General features: G+C 39.8%; 1 protein-coding gene across 1 annotated transcript; it reads right to left on the bottom strand.

The window, feature by feature from the left end:
* Positions 1 to 7,978: 7,978 nt before the first annotated feature.
* On the bottom strand, positions 7,979 to 14,619 carry LOC115016064 (transmembrane protein 74). The gene is made up of 3 exons (XM_029443727.1): positions 14,385 to 14,619; positions 11,491 to 11,608; positions 7,979 to 11,095 (listed from the first exon to the last, which is right to left on the bottom strand). Exons 1-3 carry the CDS (start codon positions 14,617 to 14,619, stop codon positions 10,270 to 10,272), a joined length of 1,179 nt encoding a protein of 392 aa, XP_029299587.1. The 3' UTR covers positions 7,979 to 10,269.
* Positions 14,620 to 20,251: the final 5,632 nt, after the last annotated feature.

Raw genomic sequence — 20,251 nt, 5'->3', positions numbered from 1 at the left:
TTGCCCTAGGCCGAGACATTTTGCCCTCACATATTCTAAACTGAATTAACTGAAATTGCTCCTTGAATTGCCTGCACACACTCACAGTGTGAAGGGAGACTGGAGTTTATTTATCTGTAAGCTTGAGTGTTTCTGCAGAGAGAACAAGTGCTCAGTGCTTTGATCCCAAACACCAACCTGATGACTTTCTCCCACTTTAAACACACACACACACACACACACACACACACACACACACACACACACACACACACACACACACACACACACACACCAGAATAAAAAGCACACTCAATCTCTCACTCTCTCACACATACTGTCACACTCACTTACTCTCACTCACTCACACCCACAGACAAGCACACACACACACTCTCTCTCACTCAGAATACAAATCCTAATCTTATTAAAAACATGCTTAGATGATTATTTGCGTTTAATCAGAATCAGAACTTTAAATAACTTTAAAGTAGTTTTTATTACTTTTTTACTGCAATGGTTTGAATAAATTTAATTTAATTGTGCTACTAATGAATTCAGTCCCTTAAAATAATATTGTCTCACTCATATTTTAAACCCTCATTCTCTCTCTGTGATACAAACATTTTTCTTCCAAGTCTTACAAGCCCTCCGAGACCCTCCAACATTTAAAAAATCTAAACCAGGCAAACAGTTTGGACTCATTATTAATGAGCGTGTATCTTTGTGTGTGTGTGTGTGTGTGTGTGTGTGTGTGTGTGTGTGTGTGTGTGTGTGTGTGTGTGTGTGTGTGTGTGTGTATTTTTCCAAATACAGGCTTCAATGTTATGGATTTAGATTTTTGACTCACATGACACGAGTCACCACTTACAGGGCCAAGTGACTGTGTCAATGACTAGGACAACATAACAACCTAAAATGAACTCCCCAGTTAGACTAAGAGGTTTAATTTCTCCGTCAGAATACGACCTGAAGGAGGCAAGAAAAATATAAATAAAGCTTGTTGACTTAACTCTAATTAGCTGATAGCTAATTATCCCGATAAACTTGACAGAAATCGTCATGGAGAATACCAAATGCATGCAGAGAAGAAATTAATCTTGACAGGGGGTGAATTAAAAATACATATTTTGCAATTATGCTGCTGTAGGATGCACATCAGAGTGAAGAGGGGCGCGATGTTGTCATCTGCATTACAAGGTATTTAAAGGCAAGAACCTCAGACTGAATGAGGTCTGTGAAGTTCCCCCGCTCGCTGCGCAGGCTCATTATTCTTCCCTGTGTAGAGCAGGGGAAACAAAGTGCAGTGTTTGTGAAAATGTGTATTTTTGCATCCCTTGCATGGTGCTTGTTCATGATACAGATGTGAATCACCTCAGTGTGGTGTGGTTTGAAAGACAGGCGGCATAGTTCACCCTGGAGAACAGATGAGGTCGGGTACACAAGCTGAACAAGAACAAAGAGTCGTTGTTTCTGGATGTGCAACCTGAAACATATCATCGGGACTCAAAAAGCACAAGTCTTCATTAAAAGGAGACTGACATCCCTGCCTGCATGTTACCACAGTGAAAATGTAAATGTATATATATTCAAAGAGGAGTGTTTGAAATGTGTACTCAGTCATATGTATTGGCTTTATTTGAGTATTGTAGAGATTTCAAAATCACAATGTCATGTGTTTTATTTTGTGTCCAGCACAGTGATGGACATGTTGTCACCACGAGTCACTGACAAGCTCATCAGTCATTCGACACAACTTGAACTTTACAGAGCCGCACTCCTCAGCAAATACCTGCAAGCCTGTGAAGAAAGTAATATTTCTGTACTGGTTATATCTGTCTCCTCCTCAATACTCTGGAGGTAAAAATAATTTCATTGGTGAAGATAACCCACATTTTTTATTTTCTACTGCACACTTATTTCCAGTGAGTGTTTCAAATGATATCAAAAGATCACTGTAACTGATGCGTCAAGGTAACGATAATGAAGTGAGAAACTATGTTTATTGGACATTTTGTTGAACCAATCCTTGAACATTAAGTGGGCATGATGTTAAAAGATTATTTTTATGCATTTCTGTAACAAATGACCTCTTGCAGGCATGGAACTCAACCATGAACCATGAAACCAGAGATTACAAATACCTTTTATTTATTTTAGTTTGAGATATTTCCTGGCAGGGTGCTTTTAAAAGCAAACATCAAAGCACCAGAGTTCACTTTTAAACTTCCAGGTAATTGCACAGAGATGCATCAGACGACAAGCCGCAGCTCAGACACTGCAGTCAGAAAACTAAAAACATTGATTCTGATAGAGCTGCACAAAAAGAAAAGGCACAATCGATGTTACAAAAAAACAACACTGTTGTGGTGTTTGATACCGAGAGATTGCACTCAATTGATTCAGTCCAAATAAAGCCGTTTGAAGCTTTTGTCTGCGCCCGCTTCTGAGAGAACCTCCACTGAGTCAGTCAGAACGTGTGACGTCAAACCCTCCTGAAGATTTAGATTCAGCGTGGAAGAACAACTTAAATGGAATTAGTATTCTGTAGAAACCTTTTATGTTCTTACTCAGGTATGGTCTGTACAGATATGAAAACCTGGCACCAGGATACATTGCAGCATAAATCAGAGACAAGGTGAACAAAACTGTCCTGCTGCAAGATAGATTCTCCCTCCTCCCTGCACTCCACCCCCCGAAGTGTTGAAATATCTCTTCAGTGGAACCCCAAGAGAGGCTGCATCATTTTGTCACCTCTGTGAGGTTCTTGTAAACGCTCACATGTCATGTCGGTGCATTATATTTGATGGAACAGTGTTTTTCTAAGACCGGCTGGTCCGGACTAAACTATGAAACTTGTGGATAACACTTTAAACATTAACGTCCCACTCGGTCTGTCATTATGATTCATAGTTTAATCACTTATTTTTTACAGTATTTTAAAACATTTTATGGCACATTTCTCCACATACTCCATCTCTACGTCAGCAGTACCCCGGAGGGTCTATGGACATTTTATAATTCTGAGCTACTTTATGATTCCCTTCTTCAAAAACACAAACTCAATCTCATCAATGAAATGTTGATATTAAAGAAATGCCATGATCTAGCAAATTAGTCACAGTCTGCATTTGTGTATATTGAATATATATTGCAGGAATGATGAAAGTGTAATTCCTTCTGTTGTCACCTCAGTGTGGAAGTTACTTCTTGACCATAGCAACAGTAGTTCTTTCTCAGTCGATAGAGTTTTGGTCAGTTGTCAAGGAAATCAGTTTTCATCAAATTGGCTTTATGGTCCATGATTAGGTCACATCATAACATCTGAGCCGTCTCCGTGACAACTGAGAAAACTCTGTCTGCAGAGGTAGAGCCGAACCCCTGACCTTAACTCTCACCTGAGATGTGGTTGAAAGCTGCACAAAAAGACAGTAAATCAACCTTGAGATTAGAGGATTTTGTCTAAATCCTACTGCCTGTTTTTCTAAATCACTGTGGTATGAGTAGAAGTGAGAAATCCAATTAATTCTAATAATATTCCAACTGTATATCCAGTAAAGAGAAAACTACATTTCATGTTCTACATCTTCACAAGTTTATATTTTTTAATTTAAATAAATAAATCAGCTCTGGTTTTTGGGTTAATTATAAGCGAAATTACTGTATTTTATTTTAGGGAATCTTAGATAATTATTGGAAATTAAAATATTTAAAGGGACAGTGCGTAACCCTCCGCTCACCCCTCCCTTTACAAGACTGCAGAAACGAGCTACTGAGGGCAAAACCGCCGTAACATTGTGATATCTTTCATGAACATTTAAATCAGAAATTATTCTGAGGGCTGTCCTCTAAAAAAATGTTTTATTGGTTTGTTTTCAATGCAAACAACAACAACAACAACAACAACAACAACAACAACAACATGTTAACACAGGATCAGGCTCTATGTCTTCCCTACACCCCAACAATGTCCCACACATGCAGAGGGGGCACACAACCAAGTAAATGAAATACAAAACGTACATCAGGGTACAATAAATATGAAGGATAAGAAGGCGAGCGACTCTCTGTGCAGTTTTCCCCTCTCAGGAGTCCTGACCCAGGCCTTTTATGTTGCATGCATAGAATAATCTAAAGCTGAAAATGTCGTGCTACAGTGAAACACGGCTGTAAGTAGTCTATGCAGCAATCTCCGGCTTCATGTTTGATGTTAACAGAGTGCAGGCTTGCAGAGAAAGTATTTTCTTTCTGAATCCTGAAGATTTATGACAAGAGACAAACAATGACAGCACTTCTACTTAAAGGAGGTGTGCAGTTCAAAAGGCCTTTTTCATAGCGCGTATAATGATGGGAATGTGTCAGTTTCCACAGACTGCTACAGCTGCCATTAGAGTGGCAAATGAAAAGAAGAGCATCTTTAACTCCCTTACACTGAGCCACCGTGGCACACAAGCATTTCTCCGTAGCAACAGGACTGACCCCGTTTCTATGGTTATGCTCCCCCTTCTGCATTTCTTCCAGGACAATCGTGGCAAAAGGAGAAAAAAAGAGAGAAAAAGGCACATGAGTATGTGGGCGCACTTAATGAGCACAAACAAAAGGACGATTAATAAATGTGAGTTTGCAGTCAAATTCCTGCGCCATAGTGCAGCTCTTAAAGGGTTAAAGTTAAAGGGTTGAAGCAAGGTCGACGATGATGATTCAGCTCTTCATCTGTAACTGATCAGTGAACAGCTCCAGGTACTTTTCTTCCCCTCTCAGAGTGCTAAGATGCAGCCTACAGGTATTCTGCCTCACCGGCTTTCAGCTCTGAAACCTTCTGAAAGACAGCTTGAAAGGGGGGGACGTCAGTTTGTTCAGGATTTGGGGTTTTAAAACCTCTGAGCGGAATGAATCAGGCTGATAAATGATGTGGATGGTGATTTTATTTCCAACTTGTCCCTCTACTTCCCTTCCTTTTTTCTTCGCTCTTCTTAGCTGAAGCTCTGCTCACTTCCTTCTTTCTCTGCCTGCCGTTGCTATGCAACAATCAGAGTAACGAGAATCATTATTGAATAAGTCATTAACTTAAGGCAATAGTTCAAGAGAGGCATTTCAGACCTGGAGCCATGATCTTACTTCTAATTTATTACGCCAACAGAACAAAGTATGTAAGACTTTGTGATAGAGATTCTGTGTGCCGCTCAGCGTGATGAGTGGTTATGACAGCTGATAATAAGTGGCTGCCAGATGCTGATGTAAAGCACCGCCGCAAAGGCTTTCCTTCTTCCTGCTCCCCAGTGTCCACAACCACACCCAAGCTTTTGACCCTGTGTGACCTCTTCCACAATCCAATTCCATTTCCTGCTGCCAGCTGCCTTGAATGATTACTCTGACTAACTCCATTCATGGAAGAGGGGGAGGCAGGGGCCGCCGGCTATGAATGTGAGTGTGTCAACTCAGAGAGTGTTTGAGTGTGTGTCCGTCTGTCGGGGTGTGTTCTTGGGATTCTGCTCAGTGCTTTGGCAGTGTGTGTGTGTCTGTGTGTGTGTGTGTGTGTGTGTGTGTGTGTGTGTGTGTGTGTGGTGTGTGTGTGTGTGTGTGGGTGTGTGTGTGTGTGTGTGTTGGCATGATCTTCACCACTCTCAGCTCAGTTCCTGGAGAATGTGCACAGTTGGTGTGGAGGAGAGTTTCCACCTCCACACTGTTGTGAAGATAACAGGCAACTGCAGATTCCCATGTTGTCGGACAACATGGCAGCTGGAACAGGTCATTGCAGATCTTGTGCTTTTCATGTTGGCTGCACAAAAGAATACGACTTTCATATTTCAGCATCACGACCCCACGTAGAAAAATATACAGAGTTGGGTTCTTGTTCGGTGGAATCAGTTGATTAAGTGTGCAGTACAGCAGGAACTGTTGGCATATAGTGAGGTGCTGAAACTCTAATTAATGTCAGTGCGGCTCATATTTTGGCAGCAGTTGGTACTTACACAATGTTGCTATAAGCACATTGTGTATCGGGAAGATTTTCTTTAACTAAATGTGTTTTAGGACGACTCTTAAGTCGCATAAAGGAGCTGCAAAGTATGATATTATAAAGACGTGTGTCATATGTCACATGAGTAGTAAAATTATCAAATGCAAAACAGTTTAATATTTTGCATAAATCTCCACTGTTCTTGATACTTTCTTCCTTCCATCTATACCTTTCTTTTTGTATCTTAATCGCTGAGGTCACTGAGGTCATGTCCTGTTGCTTTCTGGGATTTTGAGACTATGGACTTGAACATGTAAAACACATACAGTATACGGTTGGTGTTTTATAGGCTGATTCCATTTATTTGTAGGCTCCATATATATACATTTGACTATATTTTAGCCAATTATTTTTAAGTACATTTAACCAAGGTGTAAAATAAAACACTATAAATAATATACTAAGTGTGTTATTTCTGGTGTACTAATAATAAACTTAGTATGCTAATAGCATATCATTAGTGCTACTAAGTATATACTAAAACACATTTAGGTGTACTTGACTGCACTATTAAGATACACTATCTAAGTAGAACGTTTTAAAACAAATCAGTACTTTAAAAAAAAAATACACTTTATTCCAACTTTGTTTCAATTTAATTTTCCGTGAACTTGACTGTCATTCCAAATTCTAATAAATTATATTCAAAATGTATTATAAATATATTTCATGAATATTATAAGTCTATTAATAGTTATCTGAAAAGTGGATTCAAATATACTTTGAGTAAAAAAAGTAGAAGAAGAAGAAGAAATAAATGTAATTAGGTATATTTAAATGCATCTTAATAGTGTCTCAAACTATGCAATCAAATACACCTGAATGTATTTTATTAAATCTTTAGTAGCACTAATGATATATAATTAGTATGCTAAGTTAATTGCTAGTACATTGTTTTCTACCTGGGATTTGCCAAAGCCAGATTTCCCATGAGAGGTCTGAGTTTGTGCGTTGTGCCGAGAGTCTGACAACAGCTGTTGATTCTTTGTTTAATTACGTTACCATGGGAACACCATTGTTAATCAGACCTTGATCACACCTCGCAAACAATGCTGCTGTTTGTACCAGCTCATTATCTAATTTAAATCTGTAAGAGCTAATAAGTGGATATTTACACATCACTAAATTAAAACAAGTTGCACCACACAAACTAGTTCTTACTTAATTGTTACTAAATATCTACACTACCTGCCAGGTGTTACTGATGCATAACTCAAACGAGGCAGCACACAAAGCTCACATTAGTTTTCTAATATATGAGCTGAAGAGAAAGAAGAGGTAATAAGGTTGGCAAATCTGATTGGACACTTGATGAAAATGCTGTAATATTAACGTAAAAATAATCAAAACATTTCAAAATATTAATGCTCATAACATTAACCTACATGATTATATTAACATCCGTAAGGTCATTTTAAACTGAATAAATACTCTGAAGCACTCGTATTTCTCCATGTATGCTGATATAAAAAGAACAAATGCATATCTACTTTTACAGCTGAAAGTACTTGAAGTGATGTTCGCCACCGCTCAGTGACTTCCTGTTTCCTGGCAACAGAATATACATTGTGACGAGCCCTCTGCTCCACCAGGGGTCTCTATGTTCTGTGCTCGCTGCCTCTTTGTTTGTATTTCAGGATCCAGATCCAGAACTAGGTGTGGTTCAGGACATAAAGCTTTTTTTTTTTACTATTATTTTATAAATGAGGAGTTTTCTTATTTTAACCTTGAGTCACAAATCTTAAATCTTTTCCATTTGAAAACAAGTTTTTGGGTAAATATTAAAAGTTCATTCTTGAACTTGGAGACAGCACTTGTCAAAGATATTCCCAGCATAATAAAGTGAGATTAAATGCATTACAACCACCAAATGGTGTTTAGAATGTTTTATCAAGTTTCCAGTTAATTAAATGGGGTAAAGAAAAACCTTAAAGCTACTTCAAGTTGTTAAAAAAGGTAATTATTTTATTTCCAGGGACCATTGTGTCGGCTCTAATTCCCCAAAAACTGAAACAATATTATGTCAGAATTAAACATTTCCATCATGGTTACAGCCAACCTCCAATTATCTCACTCCTCAGCAGTAAAAAGTGTTGATGTCAATGTTCTCTGGAGGCTGCATCATTTTGAATTAGACTTTTGAGTTAGAAGGCTGACTTACATGTTAGTCACTCACTTGCTATTACTATGCTATACCACACAGTCCAATATCACAGACTTAATGCAACAAGAAGCTTGCAGCTGTTCTCTCTAATGACTGGAGAAAAAAAAGTAATCTGGGATATGTAAGAAATCCCCAACTGAAAGCAGGTGAATCAGGTTCAACACTTCAGCACAAAGTAACTTTTCCTTTCCCAGACACCTGCGATGTAAACTCTACAGATCAGCATTAGAAATCAACTGAATATTTCACTAAGTGGTCGGCTGATTTCACCATTTTTCCCCACATTAACGAGCAGAGAGGGAGCGAAGGTCGTGTGGAGGATAATGTGATCCTGCCGGCCTTAAGCACTTCCAATTACAGAGGCTGCACAGCACAGTACAAGCAGGGGATACAATTGTTGATTCACAGCATCTTCTGTCAGAGCAGGCAATCCATTACTTCCCACTCCTTCAATGCAATGTAACATTTCACTACAGTATTCCAGCTGGGACGCTTTGGTTGTTGATGAGCGAGTTAAGCGAGCTTGATTGAGGCAGTTGTTAAAATGCTCTGGGATCTTTTTTCCACTGATTCACAGGCCTCCCACGAGCAATTAAGTATAACAGCAATTACCAGGAGAGCTTTTCCCCCAGGGGGTTTGTTGATTCTCTCGCTCTCTGTATGCTTTTGAACATCTGCAGTCAAAACTCCCAAGTGTATTTGGTGTAAACTGAGCTTCCCCGAGATCGGTGCTCAACCACAAAATCTAATTGCACATCCTGTGGTATTACTATCTGCGTTTAAGCAAGCAAACACAAGCATCTCTTCAGCACATCACAATTGTATTAAACAGAATTTATATGGGGTTCAACACAGATTAATGCACATTTCTTTTTGTAAATCACATCGGCACAGTTTCAGTGAAGTGCTGTTTGGTGGAAAATGTAGGCAGCAGCAGTGACACCGCTTCTTGCTTTAGGTTTGATTTCCCCATGGCACACACCTCTAAACATACGACTCTGCACTGGCATGTAGACATCACTCCACTGAAACAGGGGCATCATTAGACGCAGGGATGCAGAGCTAAACCAAAAGGTGGGTCAGAGATCATCATAAGGCAAACCACCATCCCACAATGTAAACAAAATATATATTTCAGGAAAGTATATTTCATCTTGTAGCTGTAAAAAAAAATACATACTCATCATGTACAGCTCGTCATCATGTACTGTTTTACTTTGAACTTAATGTTTGAGTGCAAATCTTACTACAATGCTAAGTTGTATGCACTAAGAAGAGTTATTGGTTTCTGTAATTCCCCTTGTCCCTGCTGGCTGTGAAGGGGTCGATACAATCGTTTGTTGTAGGGGACAACATCCACAGTCATCTTTCTGTGTAAATAATGCATTTTTAAGTTGATTTGAAGTTAATATGAGGCTTTCGTAGTCTGAGTTAGTCAAATCAAGTCTTTCTATTACAAGAGTATTAGTGGATAAAGGCAAATAATAAAACAGCGAGAACAGTAAGTCCAGAAAATGACATCACTTTACTGGAATGCAGTCTTTAAAACCAGGGAAAGACGAAACATATCCAAAATCTAAAACGATATTTAGACTCATATTACAATATCGATATAATATCGATATCGCCCAGCACTACTTCAAACTCATGGGTCATGGATCCCCCACCAACCAAGCCCCTCATGTTGTTTTATTACAGACCTGTTTGTGGCCTGAACTCCTGCAAATCCAACTTTTAAACCCTCATATATTTGCAATGGAACTTTAAAATGCATTTATACTCAAACACAGGACTGTGGATCTTCTCCCCAATCACTTACATTGATATTGGATTAGCACTGGATCTGTTCAGGGCCAGTACAGATGGAAGGAAGCATTACAGTAAAGAAAAACTCTGTCAGTGTGCATAAGGGCATGTGAGTATTGCATTAAGACAGACTTGAAAAAAATGAGAACATGTCCTTTAAAATTGTCCATGTCAACAAAACGTAGCTATTAGAAGAAAAAAAGGAATTAAACCCCCACTACACTCCCGATTAGAGGACAGCACTACCAGGATTTCCTAAATACTTTTTTCTGAGTTATTTCCGCTTGTCCTGTCCATAAATTCAACTGAGCACTTCTAAATCCTCATCAGCCACTGACAAATGTGAGCAGGATTCTCGAGTTGGGCTGGAGCCTGCTCTCAAATTGATGGAGCCGTACAATTTAGCTGCGTGTTTGGAATAAGCAAAGGCTTTCCTCCTCATCATCTCCCCTTTCCACATGGAGATCATGAGCAGGGTGGAGAGCAGCACACCCCCGAGGGTGAGCAGGCTCAGTCCCGCTATGACACACCGGTCCAGATGGGCCCCCACCCTGGCTTTCTCCCTCTCCAGCCGCTCCATCTCCCGGGCGGATACACTGTCCGGGTCCGCCCGGACGTCCCTGGGGACCGTGTAGGATATTGCGACCAAAGAGATGCCAGTCACCAGACATGTTACGGCGATGATGAAGCCGTAATCCACAGACTTCCCCGAGCCCTCAGAGGAGAGGTCGTCGTCGGACAGCAAGTAAAGTTCCGGGATGTCCTCCTCCTCCTCCTCCTCCTCCTCCACCACCTCCTCCTCGTACAGTTCACTCAAGGAGCTCTGAGTCAGCCTGTATGTTTGTGGACTTGTCCCGATCAGCTGAACATCATCATCCTCTTGCTCAGCTCGGTGTTTGCAGGTGAAACATGTTTCGGTTTCCTCCTCCGGACGCGCAGCTCTCCGGGTCTCTGTCCATGGTGCTGAACCCTCTCCTCCGCCCGGGTGAAGCGACTCGTTGACTCTTTGCTGATTTAAAACGAGGGAGGCGTCTCTCGGATCGTGGTGATCAAAGTAAAACAGTTCCAGATCAGCCATTTGAGCATGGGGCTGGGTTTCCCGTTGTGTCAATCCCATGCGTCCGTCTCTGCCCGCAAAACATAAAAAAAGAGAAAATAAGAAATATAAACTAACTGAAATGACTTTATTGATTTATTTATTTTTGCAAGCTTTGTCGCTGCAAGCCACTTTATATACGTGCCTGAAGTATTTGCACAAGCAAAAGCTACACGCATATTTCTCCTGGGTGCACCGCAAGCATTTTAAAGTACAGCTAAGCAAGTCTTAAATTATTCCCAAGACAACCTACCATGCCATAATGCCATTTGCATTGCTCAGTAACTCTTTATCTTTTGCCTTTTCTGGCTCACAAACCGCTGCTCCAAAACACTTAGTAACCATGCGACACGTTAATGAATCTAATTCAACCTAATATGTTTCAATAACCGGTTATTAAGCAACAAAACGCGGTCTGCTGAGTACCTCTCTCCCCGTCTGTGGCTGCTCGCATCACCGGCTGCTTCTGCTCCCTGGTCAATTAGAGGGAAAGGTTTGGCAGACCCCTCCCACGGACTGGGCTCCGGCAGACCGCCTTTTAATGCTTATTACCGAACCAACTTCAGTTCCCCGGAACATGCACACTAATCAGATGAGTCTGCAGGCGGCACACTCTGCAATGTGAGGTGTCTCACATTACTGTACCACTTCATCATATCAGCACTGATGGCTGGACTAATAGTTAATAAATGCTTTATTATTTATACACCAACAACTTTTGGGTTGCCAGGTTATGATAATTATATCTAGCTGGGGAGCCATTCAGTGGTGAAGCCATGATTTTCTCACTTTCTAATAAACAGAACGACTGCAGGTAAATGCAAATGAGTTATGAAGGTAGTGCTGAACATAAAGTACAGCTAATAAACCAAAGTGTTGGAGAAATTAAAATGGTATGTGATGATGGATGATGAAAAAGGAAGGAATAACCAAAGTTTAAGTTAATCATGGGTGGGACAGGAATGTCTGGACTAAATTATATGACAATCTATGCAACAGTTGTTGAGACGTTTCACTCAAAACCACAAATATCAACCTCATGGTGGCGCTAGCAAGTCTGGGGATTCACTAAAGTCACTGGGGCACATCCTATGGGTACTATGAATGTCTGTACTAAATATTATGACAATACATACAAATATTGTTCTGATTTTACAGGTAAGATCAAAGTGGTGGACTGATTGGCCAGCATTGTTTTACATATAACTAAGCAACTAACGTGGTTAATAAGTCAAATAAGGCTTTTTTTTGGCCTATAATTAATCATCATGTCTGCAGTTGGAAATGTCAATAAATAGTATATAAATTGATTTGTTTATTTATTTGTTTATTCGTCAGGGAGGCTAGCTGTTTCCCCCTCTTTTCAGTCTTTATGCTAAGCTAAGCTAACCAGCGTCTGGCTGTAACTTCTAATGAGCGAACAGAAAAAAGAGTGGTTTCGATCTTCCCATCTAACGCTCAGCAAGAAAGTGAATAAATGAATTCCCCAAAATGTCGAACTGTTCCTTTAAATATAATGGGTGTAAAATACAAGAATCACTCCGCCACCAGTTTACTAAACCTTATAATTTCCCAGAAAAAAATACAGATGACATAATCTCAGTGTGCTCAACAGCATTTAAGCAAAACAGCGTCCTCAACAGCACGGTCTGATTAATCCCTGGAACAGCCGTCTTTCTGGGAACATGTTCAACGTCATTATCGGTACAATATGCGTTCAAACAATATTATTGCAACAAAGAAACTGATCTGAGTCCAGAAAAAGGGATTCTCCTCCTTTAAAATGAGGGTTTCCAAATATTTTCCCTGACTGGCTCATTTTCAGAGGGAGCACTGTGCAGCTGGAAGAAACTTTAATATTCAATCAAACCATGTCAAATCCTGTACATTCAGTTCTGCTAGTATCTACAAAGTGGCAGCTCTCCAGGAACTGACAAACACAACAGCTTCACCATCATCTTGTATCCAGAAGTTTAACAGAGGGTTAGCAAATACATGAATGACAATAGTTTTCTGACCACCAGGAGGACAATTTCATCCCTCGACTGAATTTAAAAGATTAAAATATGAGGAAAAATTGGCGTCACAAGGTTTTTAAATGGTAGGCACTATATGCAGGAATAGGGACATTCCACTTCTTGAACCCCTTATAGAAATCCTCCAGCTTGCGCTGTCTCTGCAGAGCACTGGAGCATATGTAGGCTATACTTAGCCAAAGGTTATGATTACAAAGCGCTTCAATGCTCCACCATTCAAGGTCATTTCCTTTGTTTAATAAGATCAACCACCCCTGATGCTTACGGGTACTCGACACACGCTGTACGCTCTGATTGCTGTACATTTAGCGGTCCGGAAGAATAACAAGAGTGTGAAGGAGCTTCAGGGGGGCTTTAACATTTCTGAAAGAGGAAGAAAGATGTAGAGAGACAGCAGACAGACGTGCAGTCTGCAGAGGGTCCAGCACAGAGTTCATAAGTGTGACACTAAAACAAAATATCTTACGTAGAATTTGGCATCCTTCTATTGCTGATCGACTAAATGATTGATTCATATAGAATCTTTTTTTAAAGGGACAATCTTCTCTCCAATATGATGGAACAAGAAGCACTCGGCTTGTGGTGCTCAAAGCACCAAAATAATACATTTTAAAAACTCAACAGCAATGTTTGTTTCAATACATCATGACGTGGTTACTCAAGACAATCCACAGGAAAATATGTATGTTTGATTTTGGACTGAACTGAATCTCTCTTCACTTAAAGTCTGCAAAACTCCAAGCATTCTCTTTTTGCGACACAGACCACACACTTCTCTACATTAGGCACAGCAAGTTACTGTGAAGGCACATGAATCAAAATGCCACACCAACAATGGGCCTCACACTCCCCTCACATTTGCAAACACTAAAATTTGAATAGCTTTTCATATTTTTTAAATCAAAGCCGGAGCACTATGACTCCACTACAGTATGTGAACAAGTGTGTGGAAAACCCTGTCTTAACCTTTGTGTTGGCTGTGTTCATGATTTGGTCGAGACCTCTTTAATCCAATAAAAGGGAATGTTAACGCTACAGTGCACAATAACATTTTAAACAGTGTTCAGGGTGCGATGTTCCTCTCAGGACGTGCAAGGAAATCAAATACCTTGGCCATTTTCTCACTGATTATTTGAATGATGCCAGAGATATTTAGTGACAGTGTTGTAAACTATATGCTCATGACAATGTGTTGCTTCACACGGTCAGTATGTCTCCTGTCAATGTGAAACCTTCATTATTTAGTTGCTTTCTGCTGACCCATGTAAACAGCTCATCTGGTACGGGGAGGCTCCTCGTGGCTCACGACGATGCAATGAGGTGTCTTCAGGTTCCCAGATGGCATCGTGCCAGTCGACCGTTCTCCGGTGTTCTTACATGTGAGGCGCTTCTTCCACTGCTGATGTATAATTTTATCACTTGGATGAGTCAGCATCTTAGACGCTGTTACCAGCCCGAGGAAGAGCTGCTCTCGGTGTTCATCCAGGCTCAGAAAACGCTGGTGAGATATCCGACACATGAATGAGACTTCTTATTTTCTTTTTCTTGTGAGTCTGAAATAAAGTTTGAATTGAATAATTTAGATGCTGAGCTGAGGTTGTTATAGCAGCGTTTTAATGCCCATGGTTTGTTCAACAGTCTAATGTGTAACAGGCCCCCCCATATACTGTATATGGGTACAAGACTGCTTTTCATTACTTTCAAATGTATTAAACAAGTTAAATTAGAATGTGATATGAGTGTTACACAGGCTGCATCACTGCGGGTTAGGATTTGAAAAGAGAAGACTGGAGGGGAGCAAAGACATTACACCGTTACATTACAGCCGTTTCTTGAGCAGGTTCATAGAGCATGCAGATTTCTTTCATATCTCCTGAAAAAGTTCTCTTCAGCCCCGGCGATGGAAGATGCATGAGCTCCAAGCAAACATGCCTTCTCCCCAGGCAGTACAGGAGACGCGGTCATACTGATGTGGGCGATATCCAAGGTTTGATATGCCACTGCAGGCAGTATCTGTCTGACACAGTTAAAGTTTCTCTCCTTCTTTGCTGTACTGTACACGCAGCCCACAGTCTGTTCACTGTTTACTGTACATCTGTCCTACGGCGTTGTGTTGTTTTCACAGTAGGTGAAAAACTTTAAGATGCAGGGTTAGGAAGAATAAACAGTTTTATAGTTTATTGTGTTTTGGTTGCAAAAAGTCAATGTTTTGATTTCATGATCTAGTTTTAAATGTATTGCTTTCATTTTGCAGGAAATGATGTCTCGACTTTGTGTTAAGAGTTTTAAGAAAATTAACCATTTAAAAAAGAAAATCTAAATAAAGATTTGTAAAAAAGGAATCATTGATTTATTGATTGAGTGAGCGATGGATCAGAAACAATGCATCAGGGTGTACATGTCGGAAGATATCAGTGAGCTCAGATCTCATATTTGTTGAGTGTTACACAGTCAAGATAAAAGCTTTTAACATTATCATATATGATACTGTGATTATTAAAACCTGCCAATCCTAATCTATTGTTATATTCAGCAATACTCTACTTTAGATGCCAATATTTAGCATCCATAAGCAGGATATAAACCTTTAATAAAATATTTATCACACACTATAATATGTTTAGAAGCAGATATTAGCATTTATTAATATATTTGTCAACAACTAAACTTCTCTGGACAATATGATAAAACTAAATTGTAATAATATAAAATATTTCCACACAGGGGAAGTTGTTGTCAGACACTTTAGTATTACATTAATAAACACTTAGAAAATGTTCATATGCTAAATAAAGGGATTTAAAGTCTTACATAATATTCTTTGTTAGACATTCATTTCTTGCTGACTCATATTATAAACACAATGATGCAACATTAATGCCGAAAGACTCACGCATACTTTCATAACCTCTACACACACACACACATGCACGCACGCATGCACGCACGCACGCACACATACACACACACACACACACACACACACACACAGAGTGGCCTGAAGGGGCTACTGTCATCAGACCAATGCTAAACATGGCACGTAAACATGGTCCACATGCCAAACTGCAGCTGAAGGTTGAGGACAAAATGTTGGTTTATTAGTTTAATGTGGAACCAGAAATTGAAAATAGTATGTAGCCTATAAAAGTACATATTTGATCGTACTAATTGTGCAAATCAATTCCGAACACATATATTTATATACTGATCTGATTAAAAGGGGACATATCATGTTCATTTCCAGGTTATTATTTTCTACTAGAACATGTTTTCTTGCTTAAGGCCCTGTCACACATATCCGTATGACAGAAACGTATGCTGCCGTATATGAAGATCTGTCAGAGTCCAAATACATCCAACTTTTCATCGGATCGGAAAAGTGAACATATACAGATACGCATGTCTAACCGATTGATAGAGTATCACTTACTTATATATATATGTATCAGACGAATGCCCAACGGATGCATAACTCATACAAAAACATGGCGTATACAAAATATCGGCAACACGCTGGTGTACGTTGATATAAGGTAAGGTATAAGTAGTATTCGTTAAGAGCTCGCTGTGTTACGCTGGTGTACGTTGATATAAGGTAAGGTATAAGTAGTATTCGTTAAGAGCTCGCTGTGTTACGCTGGGGTGCGTTGTTGAACACTGATGTTTTGAGCATGTTCAAAATTACCGGACGTACCCGACGTGTGCTTCATAAGTTATGCAGACGCTACGTTACGTTACACATACGTGAATACGGAATACGTACGTGAATACTTACCTACGTAAATATAGTAGGTAAATACCTACGTGAATACAGTATGTGACTACGTTAGAGGTACGTTAGATATAGGCTACGTCGGCTGACGGTGAACCCTACAGCCAATATATTGATAACGAGTGGATAACCTATTTGTAACCTATGTTAAGATGATGCCTGACGACGGAGTAACTTATTAAACGTGTTTCTACAGTACAGTTAGCGTTCAGCTAGCGTTTTGGGAGCTTATTGGGGTTTGAATATAGTAAGTAGGGTCCCTGTGAGTAGCTCATCCTCACTTCTTCACAGCACGTCTTGATGAACACATCCACCCATCATCAGAGAGCATGGAAGATGCTGAGAGGCTGAGACAAGAGTACATTCTAGCGTTCTCCAGCATCAGCATGACGTGAACCAAATGGCACTTTTCCAGCTCCGTTGTCCAGACGCTCTGATACGTTTTGTATAAGTAAGTGATACGCTATCAATAGGTTTGACATACGTATAATAATTCGTTATGTATTCATTATGTATATGTAAACAACACCGCTGTGGAAAAGTTGGACGTATTTGGACTCAAATTTTGAGCTACTTTTCATATACGCCGGCATGTTTCTGCCATAGAGAACTGTGTGACAGGGCCTTTAAATGGTCAAATAACTTTAAAAATTTTTCAAACTGTCCGTCTGTATTCACCCTCTGTCTGAAACGCTTGGCTCTAATTGGCTTTCTAGAAAATGATATGGTGCGTCTCTGCAAGGGTAGTTGGTGGGTGGTGATACTCAGATGGGTGACATTGACTGTATATAGGAAGTGGACGTAATCACCGTGACAACACCCACCCGCCCATGGCGAATTTAGCATTTTGGTCGTCCCTATCTTGTTTTTCAGCAACCAGAAGTGATACAAGATGACAACTGAACGCTGAAGACATTGTTAAGTGACCAAAACAATGAACTGAAAACACAGTGAAAGGTTCAAGGACAACACTGCTAAATCACAAGCTAACCCCGCCCTAAAGCTGCTTTATCGTGTATTTTACTCTGAATGGGACATAATTTACAAAATAATCATCAACATCATGCTGCATTGAGGACTTGAAACGATTGAGAACATAATCTCATTAGGAAAATATTTACTGAGGTAATAAATCAAGTGAGAAGTAGGATCATTTTCTCATAGACTTCTATACAACCAGACTTCTTTTTGCAACGAGTTGAGTCCCCCCCTGCTGGAAATGAGAGAGAATGCTTGTTGAAATCCATGTTTTTTGACAGAGGAGCCCACAAAAAAACTGACTGGTGTGTCTTAGTTCATAGTTTGTTTTGGTAAGCACTCCAGACATCCAAATGTATGCGCAAAAGCACTGAAAAAGTGAGTTTTCGTAATCTGTCCCCTTTAAAAGAATACAAACTGAGACTGGGATTAAAGATGCATCCCTCTCTACACCTGCACAAACTGCCACCAGCGCCTTTGAAAAAAGCAGGAAGCAGTTATTCAGCTGAAGTCTCTCTGCGGCTCACAGCACATGTTTTGGTAGTGATGTGGTCTCCTGGGATATTTGTGTCTTTAACCTTATCTCCCCATGCAACCACATCCCCCAGGCAGTAAACAGAAAAACAGGGTAAATTCATCTGTCTAACCGGGACTTTAAGTGCAGCTCTGCAGTAAAATAAAAACGATCCACTGAGAGACGTAATGAGATGGCCGCCTGCAAATATTCTGCTCCATCACGGTCGGAGGAAACATCCAGGCTGTTTCTTTTTTGGAGTAACCCTGCTGCTCTGTTGTTTATGATCTAAAGTGATTTGTCATTTCCTCCAGAGCTGCTCCCAACCAGCAGGGCCCGTTTTATTTACGCCATCCGGCGAAGTGTGGCATTTTACACTGACAGATCTGCTGTGAAGCCAGAGCACAAGTAAAGCTAAGAATAGCTGATGGGTAGCCAGCAGCAGCAGAGGCAGAGACGCAGGTCCAAGGTTAGACTAGGACACAGCAGAGCAGGCGTACAGGAAGACAAGACTGAGTCAGACGGCCTTTCAGCAGGGGAGGGAGGACGACTTTGAGTGGACAGAGTGGAGATAAACACACACACACACTCGCGTCTGCTGGATGGTTCATGTCTTGTGGTCACTAATCATAAGAGCTGAGTCAAGCTGAGCTGAGTCGTCTTATTTCTCTCCGCGATCACTCAGCCCATCTTAAAAGTTATTTTGGATGAGGTTCAAACAGGTAAATCATAGAACAACAAACAAACATTAGCCCTGACAGCAGAAGTGCAGCTGAACTACTGACACAAGAGGAGACTGAACACTCCTTTTTCATTTCACTGATAATCCATCAAACATCTCCATCTTCCAACAAACATACATTTGAGTTCAGCCATCAATTATTGGACACGTTCCAGATTCAAATTCTAGGTTTTTGGAACAACATAAGTAAACTTTCTGCTGCAGATGCTTGTTCAAAATCTGTCGAGGGAGGGAAGTTTTGTTTCAGCTTGCACAGGAGAAAACAGGCCAAGTTATGTTTTGTTGTTTTTTCTTGCGCCAGATTGTCTAAACAGTTGCTGCATCATATTTATGAGAAGTTTGTATTTGCTTGCAGTTTTGTAGAATTCAGACAAATCCTGTTTCAAAACCAGGACATTGTGAAATGAAAGTGTTGGTAATAGCTTGCAACGAGTTACACTGAGCGTAAAACATGAAAACCATGGTGTTTTAACAATGGTTAATAAATCACTTATTATTTAACATCAGATGTGAAGAAGCTGTTGTGTAAATTAGAAGAACTTTAAGTTGTCTGTAAATAAATAAAAGCTGTAATGAAAACAGCGTTAGTGGCATTTAAAAAAAGGTTTAATTAAATTAACACATTTAAAAATGTGATGCAGTACAAATGTACAGATGTCAAATGTTATAAATATTAATAAATGAATGTTAGATCTGTGACGATTGTTATGTTGTCCAACACTATACAAGCTCAGAAAAGAATCCACTTAAAATAAAAGTATTATAAAATATTCATTGTGCAGTAAAATGTTCCCTGTCAGTGTTTTATTATTATATATAATGTTTCTGGATTAATATCACCGCTGCATTAATGTATATGTTGCATGTTACTGCTGTAGATGTTGAACGTTGAGCTCATTTTAACTCCTTTACATCCTATTGGTAGTTTAATCTACACACTGCATCATATTCTATAAAATCATCACATGTTAGTAGTTTAATCTACACATTGCATCATATTATATAGAGTCATCACATGTTAGTAGTTTAATCTACACATTGCATCATATTATAAGAGTCATCATATGTTAGTAGTTTAATCTACAAACACTGCATCATATTAATAGGAGTTATTAATATGTAGTAGTTTAAATCTACACCTGCAT

This window comes from Cottoperca gobio, chromosome 11, assembly GCF_900634415.1.
Source record: "Cottoperca gobio chromosome 11, fCotGob3.1, whole genome shotgun sequence".
Classification (NCBI taxonomy): Eukaryota; Metazoa; Chordata; class Actinopteri; order Perciformes; family Bovichtidae; genus Cottoperca; species Cottoperca gobio.
Note: the sequence above shows the minus strand (reverse complement) of the source record. Positions and strands in the feature narration are given on the sequence as shown.